At 48.1% G+C, this 12,827-nt stretch overlaps 7 protein-coding genes; 5 read left to right on the forward strand and 2 right to left on the reverse strand.

Moving 5' to 3' along the window:
- Positions 1–44: 44 nt before the first annotated feature.
- GSTUM_00001406001 (uncharacterized protein) lies at positions 45–2,694 on the forward strand (the record flags this gene model as incomplete). Its single annotated transcript, XM_002838808.1, has 5 exons — positions 45–139; positions 230–594; positions 665–2,379; positions 2,444–2,591; positions 2,681–2,694. 5 exons carry the CDS (start codon positions 45–47, stop codon positions 2,692–2,694), a joined length of 2,337 nt encoding a protein of 778 aa, XP_002838854.1.
- A 55-nt stretch (positions 2,695–2,749) lies between these two features.
- Positions 2,750–3,193, forward strand: GSTUM_00001407001 (uncharacterized protein; the record flags this gene model as incomplete). The annotated part of the gene is made up of 1 exon (XM_002838809.1): positions 2,750–3,193. One exon carries the CDS (start codon positions 2,750–2,752, stop codon positions 3,191–3,193), a length of 444 nt encoding a protein of 147 aa, XP_002838855.1.
- A 192-nt stretch (positions 3,194–3,385) lies between these two features.
- On the reverse strand, positions 3,386–4,407 carry GSTUM_00001408001 (uncharacterized protein; the record flags this gene model as incomplete). XM_002838810.2 has 7 exons in its annotated part: positions 3,386–3,509; positions 3,575–3,659; positions 3,771–3,915; positions 4,002–4,020; positions 4,105–4,143; positions 4,196–4,288; positions 4,362–4,407. 7 exons carry the CDS (start codon positions 4,405–4,407, stop codon positions 3,457–3,459), a joined length of 480 nt encoding a protein of 159 aa, XP_002838856.1. The 3' UTR covers positions 3,386–3,456.
- An 882-nt stretch (positions 4,408–5,289) lies between these two features.
- GSTUM_00001409001 (uncharacterized protein) lies at positions 5,290–6,147 on the forward strand. XM_002838811.2 has 3 exons: positions 5,290–5,434; positions 5,520–5,667; positions 5,782–6,147. Exons 1-3 carry the CDS (start codon positions 5,394–5,396, stop codon positions 5,938–5,940), a joined length of 348 nt encoding a protein of 115 aa, XP_002838857.1. The 5' UTR covers positions 5,290–5,393; the 3' UTR covers positions 5,941–6,147.
- A 2,412-nt stretch (positions 6,148–8,559) lies between these two features.
- On the forward strand, positions 8,560–10,443 carry GSTUM_00001410001 (uncharacterized protein; the record flags this gene model as incomplete). XM_002838812.2 has 6 exons in its annotated part: positions 8,560–8,694; positions 8,763–9,047; positions 9,115–9,155; positions 9,183–9,207; positions 9,276–9,479; positions 9,673–10,443. Exons 2-6 carry the CDS (start codon positions 8,820–8,822, stop codon positions 10,441–10,443), a joined length of 1,269 nt encoding a protein of 422 aa, XP_002838858.1. The 5' UTR covers positions 8,560–8,694; positions 8,763–8,819.
- Positions 10,444–10,490: 47 nt separating this feature from the next.
- Positions 10,491–11,878, reverse strand: GSTUM_00001411001 (uncharacterized protein). XM_002838813.2 has 5 exons: positions 11,652–11,878; positions 11,274–11,528; positions 11,134–11,201; positions 10,871–11,067; positions 10,491–10,809 (listed from the first exon to the last, which is right to left on the reverse strand). Exons 2-5 carry the CDS (start codon positions 11,291–11,293, stop codon positions 10,735–10,737), a joined length of 360 nt encoding a protein of 119 aa, XP_002838859.1. The 5' UTR covers positions 11,294–11,528; positions 11,652–11,878; the 3' UTR covers positions 10,491–10,734.
- A 543-nt stretch (positions 11,879–12,421) lies between these two features.
- GSTUM_00001412001 (uncharacterized protein) lies at positions 12,422–12,749 on the forward strand (the record flags this gene model as incomplete). XM_002838814.2 has 1 exon in its annotated part: positions 12,422–12,749. A coding segment is annotated over exon 1 (282 nt), but the record flags the coding sequence as incomplete, so codon positions are not given.
- Positions 12,750–12,827: the final 78 nt, after the last annotated feature.

A 12,827-nucleotide genomic window follows, 5' to 3' on the forward strand; every position in this document is an offset into this window, starting at 1 on the left:
CCCAAAGACGTTCTTCTCTGATAAACCGCTGTTATTGGCTACAAATGCAGGCCGTAGAGCATGTTGTTCGCTCATTCATCGTTGAAGAACTTCCAGACCCTAAACGGGAGAAGATTGTGATCAATCTTGGCTGTGGATAGTAGGTTCTCCCATTCCGTCCAACAGTCCTGGCCCATTCAGTGGGAGTTCATGATCTTGATATGCTGATACACACCTCCTCACTTTTTAGTGACCCTCTCCCCTTTCAATTCATCTCAAGCACGCAGGGCCTCGAAAACATACTATACATTGACCTTGATTATCCTGACCTGATTGCTGTCAAGTCACGCGTTATATCTAACACCCCAGGACTCCACAACCTTCTCAAGAATCCAGAGCTTCACGACCCGCCTGTAGGAAATGTCCATTACCGGAGCTCGCAGTATCTAGCCATTGGTTGTGATCTTCGTGAACTTGACAAGCTTAAGCGTATACTCGTGGACGGTGGATTGATTGGCAATGCTGCCATATTGTTCACGGCCGAAATATCACTTGCCTACGTGGACTGGGACGCAGTCGACGCGCTCATTGCATGGACAGCTACTCTTCCAGATGGTAAAGCTATCCCCCTCGTTTCAAGGGCATGTGAATGCATCAGTGAATCGTAGTTGCTCATGAACCATAGCCCGCTTTTCAATAATGGAGCAGTGTTTGCCGTCAGGGCCATCTCACCCATTTGCCAGAACCATGTTAAAACACTTCAGCAACCTCTCTACACCTCTAAAATCAATTGAGACGTACCCTACTCTTACCGATCAAGTTACCCGGTTTGCAAGTGGAGGCTGGGAAACAGTAGATACTTTAGATCTCCTAGCCTTTTGGAGCAGTTTGGTGACGGATTCCCAAAGAAAGCATCTGGAATCAGTAGAGCCTTTTGATGAGTGGGAAGAATTCTTAGTATTTTGCCAACACTATTTTATTACCCATGCACGAACCGGAGGAGTTCGCCAGCAGGATCCAGGACCATTCCGGGCAGAAGGGATAAGGTGGAGAGGTGGAGACTACTGTTCTCATCCGGATCAAAGACCATTTCTGATGCGAGCCCACAGTTCAGAAGAACCCAGGATCGAGGGTGGATACGTCGGCGAGTTCGCAGCGCTCCCATTGTTAAGGCGATGGATGGGTGCTGCGGCGGAATGGGAGGATAACCAATGGGTTTATCACGGAGGACTAGGCTTATCTACAAGGGGAGGGACATCTCTACTTATTACTAAAGGCGAGCACAGGGAGTCCCTCAGATTCTATAAAGAACACCCGGCGCCGAATAGGCGAGGCCCGAACGCAAGGACGTCCCATACACTTACCCAGCTTGCGCCAGAAAAGCTGTTGTTGGTCGGTGGAAGAGCTTCGCCGGACATGCCTCTGAGTGACGCCTGGATTGCGGAATCCGGGCGTTGGAGGAAGGTCGAGAGTCTTCCCCGGGGTAGGTATAGGCACTGCGCTACTGCAGTTGGGCCGGAGAAGATACTAATCTGTGGGGGGAAGGGCGATGGAAACGTTGTTTTGGATGAGTGGTTTTTGTGGAATGGGGATAGGGGCTGGAAGGAGTTGACAGTTGACGCAGAACGAAAGCCATCTCCGAGATTTGGGGCTAGTTTATGTTGGACCGATAGAGGATATGGAGTGTTGAGCGGTGGTATGGATGATAAGGGCCAGGTCCTTGGGGATATGTGGAGGCTTGATATAGTAGACGATAGTAGGCTCGTTGTGACATGGTGTTCTATCAACTCGCGCTCCACGGGGACCTTATTAAGACGGTTTGGTGCGAAATCGACCTACTTGGGAGAGGGAAGGTTGTTGATCATCGGCGGTGTTTCCGGTGGGGCGCTGCTAAAGACTGAAGATGAGGTGGTGGAGGTACATTGTGAAAAACTAACAGCAAAGGGAATCGATGTTGCATACCGTGAGCCTGGGGAAAGGTTACCTTTTCTAATAGGGCACCAGGTGTTACCAGCTGGCGAGGGGATTTTCTGTGTTGTTGGGGGCGGGGGTGTATGTTTCAACTTTGGAGGATGTTTCAACGAAGGGATATGGACCATTATCCCACCCGGCGTAGAGCCACCAACCCGGGAATGGAAAGTCTTGGAAGAAGGGGAGGTATTACAGAAGAAGAAACATAGAACGATATCCACCACGGACTTAGACAACAAAGTTGGATCTACGGGAGAGGGAGAATCATTGATGACTGGAATTAGGAGAGTCATAATAAAGAGCCAGGAAGACTTTTGGAAGGTTAGAGATGCCGGAGAGCCTGTTGTGATTGAAGGGTTGGGTATTGGTGAATGTGTTGGGAAGTGGACTCCTAGCTACCTCAAAGCTGCAATTGGCTCGGAAAGACGGGTACGTATTTCTTCCAACTATTTTGTTTGTGCTTGGGATACAAGGGCCAACGCGCGAGACACAGGTTATCGTTCACACCTCGCAAGCCAAAAGTATGAACTTCCATGTCAAAAACTTTAGCTACAAAAACATAACCTTCGGCGACTTCATCGACGACATAACAAGCGGGTCCTCGCCAGAAAACCTTTACCTCCGCTCCCTCTCCACTGCAAGTCCCAAAACCGACCCAGCCAAGCTCACCCAAGACTTCCCATCACTCGCAGAAGACTTCACCATCCCTCCAGAACTCCAATTCGCAAAGGACCACGAACATAGCTCGCCACTCCGCATATCCGCCAAGGAAGTGGGGATGTGGCTGCACTTCGACGTGATGGCCAACCTCCTCTGCCACATCCATGGAACCAAACGGTTTAAAGTATATCCACCGACAGACATCACTAAGCTGAGCTTTCCGCCCGGTGCGTCATCCTCAACGATTGAGAATCCTTTCAACCCAGAGTTGGAACCGGACGGCGTTCACCCTATGGAGACTATTTTGAAACCCGGAGATGTTTTGTTTATTCCTGAGCTGTGGCCGCATGCAGCATATCCTTTGGAGTTGTGCGTGGCTGTTAACGTGTTTTTCAAGAGCCTCGAGCATGGGTACAGTTCCAGTAAAGATGTCTACGGTAATAAGGACTTGGCCGCATATGAGAAGGGGAGAACAATGATTGGTAGGATTGGCAAGGAGTTTGAGAGGTTACCGAAAGCTGCGAGGAGGTTTTATATGGAGAGGATGGCGGGTGAGCTCGCGAATATGGCGGCAAACGAATAGACGGACCTGGTTCTCGAGGGATATTTTGTCTCGGTGAAGTGTTGGTTGTGCGTCAATGTACTCATGAGCCCGCGATACTGTATATAAAACTCAGCAGTTCAATACCAAATTTTTTTTTAACAGGTCACAAATTATCACTCGCTTCTGCGCACGATCCTACACCCGGTACCAAGCCCCGAACTCCACAGCGAATCTTTGAGAACCCATTAATCAATAAACCCGGCTCCAGTGACTTTAATTTATTTTATATTTATAACTCAAGCCTATCCAATAACGCCATCGGCCCAAAGCTTCCTCTTGGCTCCCATCTCGACAGCTATAGAACCCAAGTTAGCATCGCTAATCCAACCAAAACGGGCAAAAAAATCCATCATATCATACCTGCGTCTCCCCAGTCTTCACCGTGGTTATGCCCATCGGAAGTCAATCCAGCGCGTTTCCTTGCCTGCTCTTCGTTTAAGACAGTCTGCACCCTCGCATCAAATTCATTCATCGTCAGCAACTTGGTTTCTCTCTCTTCCTGCCCCCCCTTCGGAATCTCGAGTAGAGGGAATTGTAGAAAAATCACGAAACGTACGAGCAAACCGAAAATAACCGGAACACCAAAGTCCAGCTGAACCCTCATGAGTCCACGAGAGACAGTCTCCGCGATGTGTTCGAAATGCGCGGTATCACCTTTGATGAGCACGCCGATGGCAATTATTGCGTCAAATGTCCCCTTACTGCTAGAACTCGCTCCAGGAACTGGAGTTGAGCTACGGCCGAGTCCACCGAGGAGGTCTCCCGAGGGGGCGGACGAGGCTTGGACTTGGCTGGCAGAGTACAAACTATTTTTTTCATTCAATTCTTATGTTAGATGTGGGGGGGCGGCAGATAGATGGTGGTTGTGAACAAGGAGGAGTGGTATGAACCGTTGAACAGCGATAGGAAGCTCCCAGCTGCCCGGGACGCTCTGGGTGATGATGTTGGAAGGCTTCACACCACGCTCTTGGAGCCTTTTACGTGCTCCTTCAACGAGTGGTGTGATGAGGCTGGTATTCCAACGGGCATGAACTATGAGGACGCGGAGGTTGGTGCCTGCATTTTTATTTTGTTCTTGGTTAATTCTAGGGACCGTGTTTTTTGTTTTTCAGGGGGGGGGGGGTATTTGAATGTGCTGGGAATTTACCATCTAGAGCCTCCGCTTCGCCGGGTCCTTTAGTTCCTGAAAACATCTTGCTTTTTTGGGGGGGAGAGGATCGTTTTTGTGAGGCGCGGAAGAAGAGAGCGTGAAGGCGAAGGATAAATATTCGAGGGAATGAGGAGTAAAGCAAGGGGGACAGGTGTGGATAGGGGGGCTGGTGGAGAAGGAAGAGTTGGAGGTAGGCTTGGAGAAGGCGAGAGGGGAACTACACTCTGTAAGATGAGGCGGGGTAGATGTTGGAACCTTAGAGGGGCAGGCGTTACAATAGTGGGGCGGAAGACGCGACGCAATTTAGTTCACAAGTTATCAGGACCCTTCGATCGAAGAAGTATCATAATCTTATCGTGGCAGTGAGCCTTACCAAGATTCAATATACGAGTACTGTACCTAGAAGAAAGCTTTCTAACTAACCTTTCATTCCCCCATCACAACTCGCCCACTCCATTCGACAGCATCCAACAGCATCTCAATTCCATCATTCACCAGTATCATTCCATTAGTCACGGATCACCCCGTTCCCGTCTCTTTTACTCGTACTGTACACGGTCAGGGCGGGAGGTGCTGTATGGGGGAGTGGAGCTGCGAGTAACAATAGACAAAACCGTAACCCAGCAGCAGAACCCAGCCAATCCTGCCAGCCACGTCACTAGTGCTTTCAAGCACTCAAAAATAACAATACTCGTACACAACACCCGCCAAGAATGCAAGGGACCATTACGCAAAAACTAAGAGAGTAGCAACCCTAAGCCCTACAAATCCAAAATCAATGACAAACTAAATTAGGGCAACATAATTACTGAAAGCTTTTCTCTTGGCAGAAGTTGACCCGAAAGCTTTGTCATAGTATTCGCACAGAGTACTGTACTCGTAGTCTATGATAGAACTGGGAACATCAAAGACCTGCCGTCATAAAGACAACCTTAACGAAACTTCTCTGATTCAAAAACACCACCACCACCACCACCCCTCAACCCCTATCCAACTCAAACCCCGTTCAGCCGCCAGAACCCTTGCAAAATGAACAATCAAACTTATTACGAGCTCTATCGCCGTTCTAGGTACTCTCTAATTCCCTATCACCACTGTTGTCGCCTTACTCCTTCTGCTCTTACTGCTGGCTAACAAGGCATGGATGGGTCTTAGTATCGGAACGGCCCTCACGGATGCGCTCGACGATTTGATTAGCGAGGGACGTATTGCCCCGCAACTCGCCATGAAAATTCTGTCGAACTTTGACCGCGGCATTACCGAGATCCTCGCTGATAAGGTTAAGGCCAACTTGACTTTCAAGGTTCGATTTTCACTTCCTTGTTTACCTACCCGGCCCACCGCCATGGGAGCAAACAAAAGAGGGGGGTATAATGAGCTAATCGCTACGGGTTCATCTGCGTCCGTGTATTTTTAGGGTCACTTGGACACCTATCGTTTCTGTGATGAGGTCTGGACCTTCTTGATTAAGGACGTTACTTTCAAGTTCCAGGGAGGGCAAGGGCCAAATTCGAGCGTTTCTGCAGACAAGGTTAAAATTGTCTCGTGCAACTCGAAGAAACCTGGTGAGCAGTAAATGGTGGAACAAATAAGTGGATGAATAGACTGCAGGCTGGAGGGATCGGACTGGAAAGGGACCAGGGACTATCGGGTGGTAATGAGTTTTCTTTTAACTTTGTGGATATTCTCGGTCTCCTCATGGCGTTTGAATTGATTTCCTATTTATTTGCTCACTATACACAATAGTTGCAGAAATGAATGACATTAATTGTTTTAAAACCTTCACAGTTTCTCGCTATTGGTTTATCTGAAGCATGATACCAGTGCCTGAGTACGAGGTGCTATAGCTTCTCCTGCCTTCCTCTAAATGACTTATCTACAAGTGGCTCCGCCATTCCATAACTCGCTTGGTCCGGAGACATTAGCTAACCCATCAAGCACTAATCTAAATAGGGCACCTGCACCTAAACCCGCAGGCCTCATACTTGTGTACAACCTTACACCGCCCAATAACTTCTCACTCGATCCTCGCCGCACCAGCCCGATACGACCCCAACCCAAAGCTATGCTGCACAACATCCAACCTCTCCGCTCTCTCCCCCTCCTTCACAAACCCGGGGCGTGACTCCACCGCTCTCTTCATAATCCTCTCAGCAGGCAGCAAGTCCACCTCCCCAATTGAAAACATCCCCCAACAACCGTCCATCTACCTTGCTACCCTCCCTGTCAAATGCATAGCTTCCCCCTCATCATCATCAGTCCCCGAGACATCAATCATAACGCAGACCCCATTCCCCACAATAACTACTTTCCCACGCGTGGGGAGGACCCTCTCGTCCATTACCCCCTCCTCCAAGGAAACGCGTACTTATGCCGGTGCAGTTCACTATCATTTGTGCGGGGGGGTGGCCTAGGATGTGGTTTAACACTTTTTTTCCACCCAAGTATTCAAATTGAATTTATGCTTTATCGAGATTGGGAATGTTCAAGTTGCTCTATCTGTAACGCTCAATATCTGATGTACCGTAAGAACTAGTCTACTCAAGTGAGTACTTTAGGAGAGAACTACCCACTGTCAAACCAAAACTGATCGACTAAGTTACTAGCTATCTATATTTGAAATCCTCTAGCAACTTGAACTTCAAATTCTCTTTTTTTAAAGCTCAACATAACATATTTCAGCGTTGTAGAACCCCTTTAAACCATCCTGCTATGTCGAATAGGTGGGGATCAACATTGCGGCCCCCCCTTTTAAAAACCAAGTCCCCCACCCCTTAAAAAAGTTTTCCCCCCCCCCCCCCCGGCCTGTATGATTCAACAAAAGAAATTGTGACCAAATTTTACCACATCCCTAGAAGCATACCCGAAAACAGTCCTCTAAAAGACTCTTCTTGTTCCCTCGTTGTTTAATTGGCATCATACAGTTCCCGAAGTATCAGGGAAGGTATGAGAACTTGTCAACTACGTCTGCACAGTAATTATCCCACAAATTCCCCCCTCCTAATGAGCAGTGAGGTGTTCTAAAATATACAATACGACCTTTTTTACCAACCTCTGTTTCGAGCATGAACAAAGTGCCGGAATTTGAAGCCAGCAAGGTCCGTCGCAACGTTTCCCTTTCACTCAAAAACCATCATGCCCGGGCTGTCATCGGAGATGCTGGAACGGTCCGTGATGACATTCGCACTTGGAATCACGGGTTGGTATTATTAGGAATGAGGGCAGCACGAAATGAGTAGGGAGTATAAATCTGGATTGTCTGCGCTGGACTCGAAAAGTCTGTAAATATATATATATAGCTGGTCGTGTCACTGTCGTTGTTTGGCGTAATGAAGATGGAGTTCGTAGATACTCTAGTCTATATTATATATGATTGACACCGGTTTTCAGGATTTGACACAATGGTCCTGTGGGTGGAATGATCCGGAGGAACTCATGTTCTTAGTGGGTTAGAGAGATGATTTTTTCACCCTTCATTTCTCACCCACAATATTTTCATTGACACCCGGATTCTGGCGATATGAACCCCCCCCCCACCCGACTCATTTGCGCGATACAGGCTGTCCCGTACAGTAGCAAGGAAGTGAGCGAGATACTACCAATATTCGAGTGAGAGTTCGTGACGAGAGATCGGTGTGCCGTACTCATGTCGAAAGTTCCTTGTACCATATCAATATTTAACTTCCAAAAGATGGACATAAATCCTGCGTGCCAGTACTCGTACTACCGCCGGGAAGTGCACAAATAAGTTGTTTTTCTTCTATCATACCACTTTACTCAAGTCATTACCAACGGCGCGACAAAAATTTCTAGGTATACACAAAATGCCCCCCCCACACCCCCCACCAACCCCACCATTATATCAAGGATTCAATACCAGTATCTCTTAAGCACAAAGTAGAGTGTATAATATCACAAACAAAGTATCCCCGCAGACTTAGGCCTTAGGCCACAACGGTATCCCTAATATAACATAAGGCGCAGCAGATCACGTCTTGTTCGCCTTAATTTAGGACAACTAGACTAAATTGCACCCCGCCGTGACATCAACTCTCCTCACCAAACCGAACAAGAGGCTAAAAAAAAAATAGAACAAAACCTTTAAACATTCCGCTCCCAAAACCTCCTGCCATATATATCTCAACCGTCGTGAAATCTGGGCTCAAGCTATTTACTACTGCCTTACTAAATCGAACCTTGATAATATTATAAAACAAAACGAAAAAAGAAAAGAAGAAAAAAAACACCCGCCAAGCCGCCTGGGAAAACTCCTCTTCAAATCGGTTATTGCCAGTTGTGCCAAACAACCTAGCAAAGATTTACAATACCTGTATGTATTAAATTTTTATCACACTCGTATATACCGACTCTCACCTTCCGACCCCAAATCTCACTCAGCACCACCACAACCACCACCACAAAAAAGCAGAGGAAGCAAAACCCACCAACCCAGAAATGAGTTACTCCGATGAATTTCCACTACTCGAGGGGGCAGGACTCTACGCGTCCGACATCTCCGGCGACGGGAATTGTCTTTTCCATGCGCTTAGTGATCAGGCACGCCCTCTTCTTCTTCCCATTCATACTTTTTGTGCGCGGAAACGATGGCTTATGGATTTACGATACGATAGTTATACGGGCATGAAAACAGTCACTCGGATATTCGGGAGAAGGTTGTTGAACGTATGATAAGATTACCCCCCCCCTTCCATCCCTTCCTTCTACATCCATTCTGATAATCGAGTCGTAGATATGCGAAACAATGCCTCCTACTTCAAACTCTTCCTCAACGTAGGCCCAACCCGGCGTGTACCCAAGCGGAAAGCAGCGAAGAATAATAACGGTAAGAACGCCGCGGTTACTGCTGCTGCGCTGCCGAGTGAGAGCGCGATTGACGTTGCGTTCGCACAGCACTTGAACAGGATGGCCAGATCTGGGGTTTACGGTGATAATATGGAGATCAGCGCGTTCGCACGGGAGTATGGGTGCGACGTCAAGATTTACCAGAGGGATTTTGCTTACGTTGTTACTGGTGGGGAGGGAGGTGGTCATGAAGGAGGAGGGGGAAGACGAGATTCGGGGAAGGGGAAGAAAGTACTGCATATTGCCTACCATGTAAGTTCTATATAACCCCCCCTGTCTGCCCTCCTATGCTCCAACTGCCCTACACACCACATCCGTATTAAACCTTTTTGGGACGGAGTCATAATAAAAAATGAGTGATTGAATTGAAAAAAAAAACACACCCGGGAGAGATGAACAACAATTTTCTAAGCTCATGCAAATCACGAATGCGGTTCAATCACAGACATGGGAGCACTACTCGTCAGTTCGGAACCGAGACGGACCGCACACCGGACTCCCGAACGTTTCCCCGGTACCCTTAACCGAGGAAGGGCGTAAGGAGCAGGAGAAGAAGTTGGCGAATACCTCCTACGTGCGGCCTTGGATGGTGGAAACCGTGACCTCAAGCTTGCCGTATCTGGTGGATTCGGGGAAGATTTGGGAAGCTCTGGAGGAGGCCAAGGGGAATATCGACGCGGCGGTTTCAAGGTTGTTGGACGTTGAGGAGGGGGAGCAGGAGGGGGAGGTAAGCGAGAAGAAAGGGTATGCGAACAAGAGCAAAGATGTGAAGGTGGAAAAGGTGGACGTAACTCTAGGAGAGGGGGAAAAGGTAAAGGGGAAAGAAGCTCAAAAGGTGGACGCACAAGTATCCCCTGAAATCCAAGATAATGCGGATGAAGTCAATGGTCTAGCGGCAGATACAAATGGCACAAATACCCCCAAGAGGTCGACCCCGAAGATAGGCACCCGAGCATCGGCTCGTATAAGGGTTAGGGAGGACTCTGGAGGCAATCCTGGGTCGGGGGGCGGTCCAGAGGACTCTGGTTCTGCAACTGAAGAAATCCTGAAACAGCGACCACCGCACCTAAAGAAAGAAACCCCCCGCGAGAAAAAGGCCAGACGGAAGGCAGCTGCGAAGCAAAGGAAAAAGGAGAACGCTTCTGGCAATAAAGATGCGGGGTTAGAGAAAGGTACTACTGTTATCACAGCGGGCATTAAGGAGCTCTATGTCTAGAATCATCTTTTTGTAGTTTCACGCCTAAATCGCTTCCTTTGGCTCTCTTTGCTTTTAAAATTCAACTTGGGGCTCTGTTTTATTATAACTCAAGTTGAAACCACTACAAAAGGAGGTCGGACAAACGATATCAATAAACCATTTTCACGACGAAAGACCTATGAAAGAAAAAAACACCGAACCATGTCAAAATCGTCATGCCCGTGAACCAGCAGAGTAATAAGAAGGAGAAGCTGCGCCCATGAAAAGAAGGAACTCCCAAACAAAAGGAAAGTCGATTCAAGTGTAAAATCACTGGGAAGTGGAGGGAGAGGAGGCGGCCCCTTCTTCGGCCTTGGGCTTCTCACGGTAGGCCAAGACATGAGCCTATTTCAGAAAGTGTTAGTTGGTCCCGAAAAATCAATAAGATTCGATGCGTAGCACAAACCTCAAGACCTCTCCAGTTAGCACCGACAAACTCATTAACCTTAACCCCGTTTTCGAAGAAAAGGAAAGTGGGCATGGCACGGACACCCAGTTCAGCAACAACGTCAGGAACCTCGTCGACGTCCATCTTGAAGAATTCAACACCCTTGACCTCACGAGAGAGCCTCTCAAAGTGTGGAGCAATCATTTTGCAGGGACCTGCAAATGATGTCAGCATGCCACAGGGTCAATCATTACCAGAGGGTTTGTATTAATTTCACTCACCACACCAGGTTGCATGGCAGTCGATGATGGCGAATTTGTTCTTGATAGCGTTCTTATAATCCTCGGAGCTTTGAGAAGTGTTAGTAACTTTTCGAGCCATAAGGGAGAGGATTCGGGAGGATATCCTTGATTCCACTCACTCCTTGATGATATGAACCATGTTGAAAGATGTTTGATGGAAGCTCTTGGTAAAAGTCTTAGGTGTAGAAGAGTGAAGTGAGGATGTTGGAGTGGTGGAACGGAAAGGGGAGGATGGAATGGGAAGGGGTGATTGCAGTGATTTTATAGTAGACTCAGAACGAGTGCCTCCAAGTGTCGTAAGCGTACAGGTAGTGTTTGCAGTCGTATGAAGATGAACCCTCGAACGAAGAAGGGGCCGACGACAGATATTTAAACTAGTACCGGTACTCATGGTGTTAGCCACACACCCCGCTCACGCAATACCGGCAGTTCAATTGGAGGAGAGTTGATCTCTGTAGTGATACCTACCACCTTTCGGGAACCTTCTTACGACTCACCTGCGCATGTTTTCTCTCCACGTATAATATTACAAGTACGTTTCCGACGGACTTTTTCTTTCTCCTCTTTGCTTCCTTGCTGCTTTGCTTGTGGGGGGGGGGCAATTCAAAGGGGGGGATTGGAATTGTGGTAACGGAGGAATTTTTCCTCTCTACACCACCGACATCTCCCTTTGGCCCGCTCCGAACGGAAGACCGAAGAAAAAAATTATATTGCCACTTTGTCGTAGGACGGGGCTGGGATGGCACCATAGTACTCGTACAGTACCTTTTTGTCATGGACCTCGGCAATGCCTTGTGAATCTCATTTGTCGTCGGGCCCAGATCTCGATTACCACCCGCTACCCCACCTCACAAATCATAGGTCGTCCTTTTCAGTCCTCCCCTCCTAGATTGCTTTTGGTCTTCGGTAACTTACGCTACAGTATGGGATTTGTCAGTTTCTGACAACCCCTTAGGCCCGCTTCGTTCGCTTGGTCCCGAACCCGGGCTATGCAAATGGATTGGTGGATCCCACATCTCAAATACTCGAGTATCGGTCAGACTTAACACTGCCCATGTGGCAAGCTAGCTACAATATGAAATTATTATTTGCCCAGCTTTTATAATCACCAAAACAAAAGCCCCGGGCCCCCAAGTACCGTATGGTATCGGGAGTAGGGGCACGTCTTATCACGAGGCTCAGACCACAATCCTTTCACACCTCAAATCTGAGCCTTTCCTCCCTGCACTTCTAAGAGTATCTACTCGTACACAACCCCAACGAAGCTACCAGTCGCCTATCGAACCGACAAATGGCCAGCGCCCAGACTCAAAATGCAGCTAGATCGAAGGAGCCACGTACAGATATTGCCTCTGCCGCACGCCGAGGCGCTATCAGCAACAAATCATAATAAGAACATAGACGTTTTTCCGGGGTCGGCACCACACTGGACACAAGGGACTTGCGGATACTGTAATGGTAAGGGAAAACCGACTAGGTCTATTCATTGGAGCAGACTCAGAGCGAACTCTTACAGGTACTGTATATGTTCCCTCATGCTATGCTATGTTCGGTGCACAGTGGCATATCCCTCCACCAATACTCGTAATGTCGAAGCGTTTTTAGAAAAGACTGCTATTGCATACCACCAAAAATTGGCCATTCTGCTGGGATCTTGGTGGTATGCAATAGCA

The sequence above is a fragment of the Tuber melanosporum genome, assembly GCF_000151645.1.
Source record: "Tuber melanosporum whole genome shotgun sequence assembly, scaffold_287, strain Mel28".
In the NCBI taxonomy this organism is placed as follows: domain Eukaryota; kingdom Fungi; phylum Ascomycota; class Pezizomycetes; order Pezizales; family Tuberaceae; genus Tuber; species Tuber melanosporum.

Excerpts from the sequence above, each read along its gene's own strand:
- GSTUM_00001409001 (XM_002838811.2), top strand. The coding sequence starts at position 5,394 with ATGAACAATCAAACTTATTACGAGCTCTATCGCCGTTCTAG. Across the intron at positions 5,435-5,519 it reads GAGCTCTATCGCCGTTCTAG|TATCGGAACGGCCCTCACGG; the intron begins GTACTCTCTAAT and ends GATGGGTCTTAG. Across the intron at positions 5,668-5,781 it reads AGGCCAACTTGACTTTCAAG|GGTCACTTGGACACCTATCG; the intron begins GTTCGATTTTCA and ends GTGTATTTTTAG.
- GSTUM_00001411001 (XM_002838813.2), bottom strand. The coding sequence starts at position 11,293 with ATGGTTCATATCATCAAGGA. Across the intron at positions 11,068-11,133 it reads CTGCCATGCAACCTGGTGTG|GTCCCTGCAAAATGATTGCT; the intron begins GTGAGTGAAATT and ends CATCATTTGCAG. Across the intron at positions 10,810-10,870 it reads CTAACTGGAGAGGTCTTGAG|GCTCATGTCTTGGCCTACCG; the intron begins GTTTGTGCTACG and ends TTTCTGAAATAG.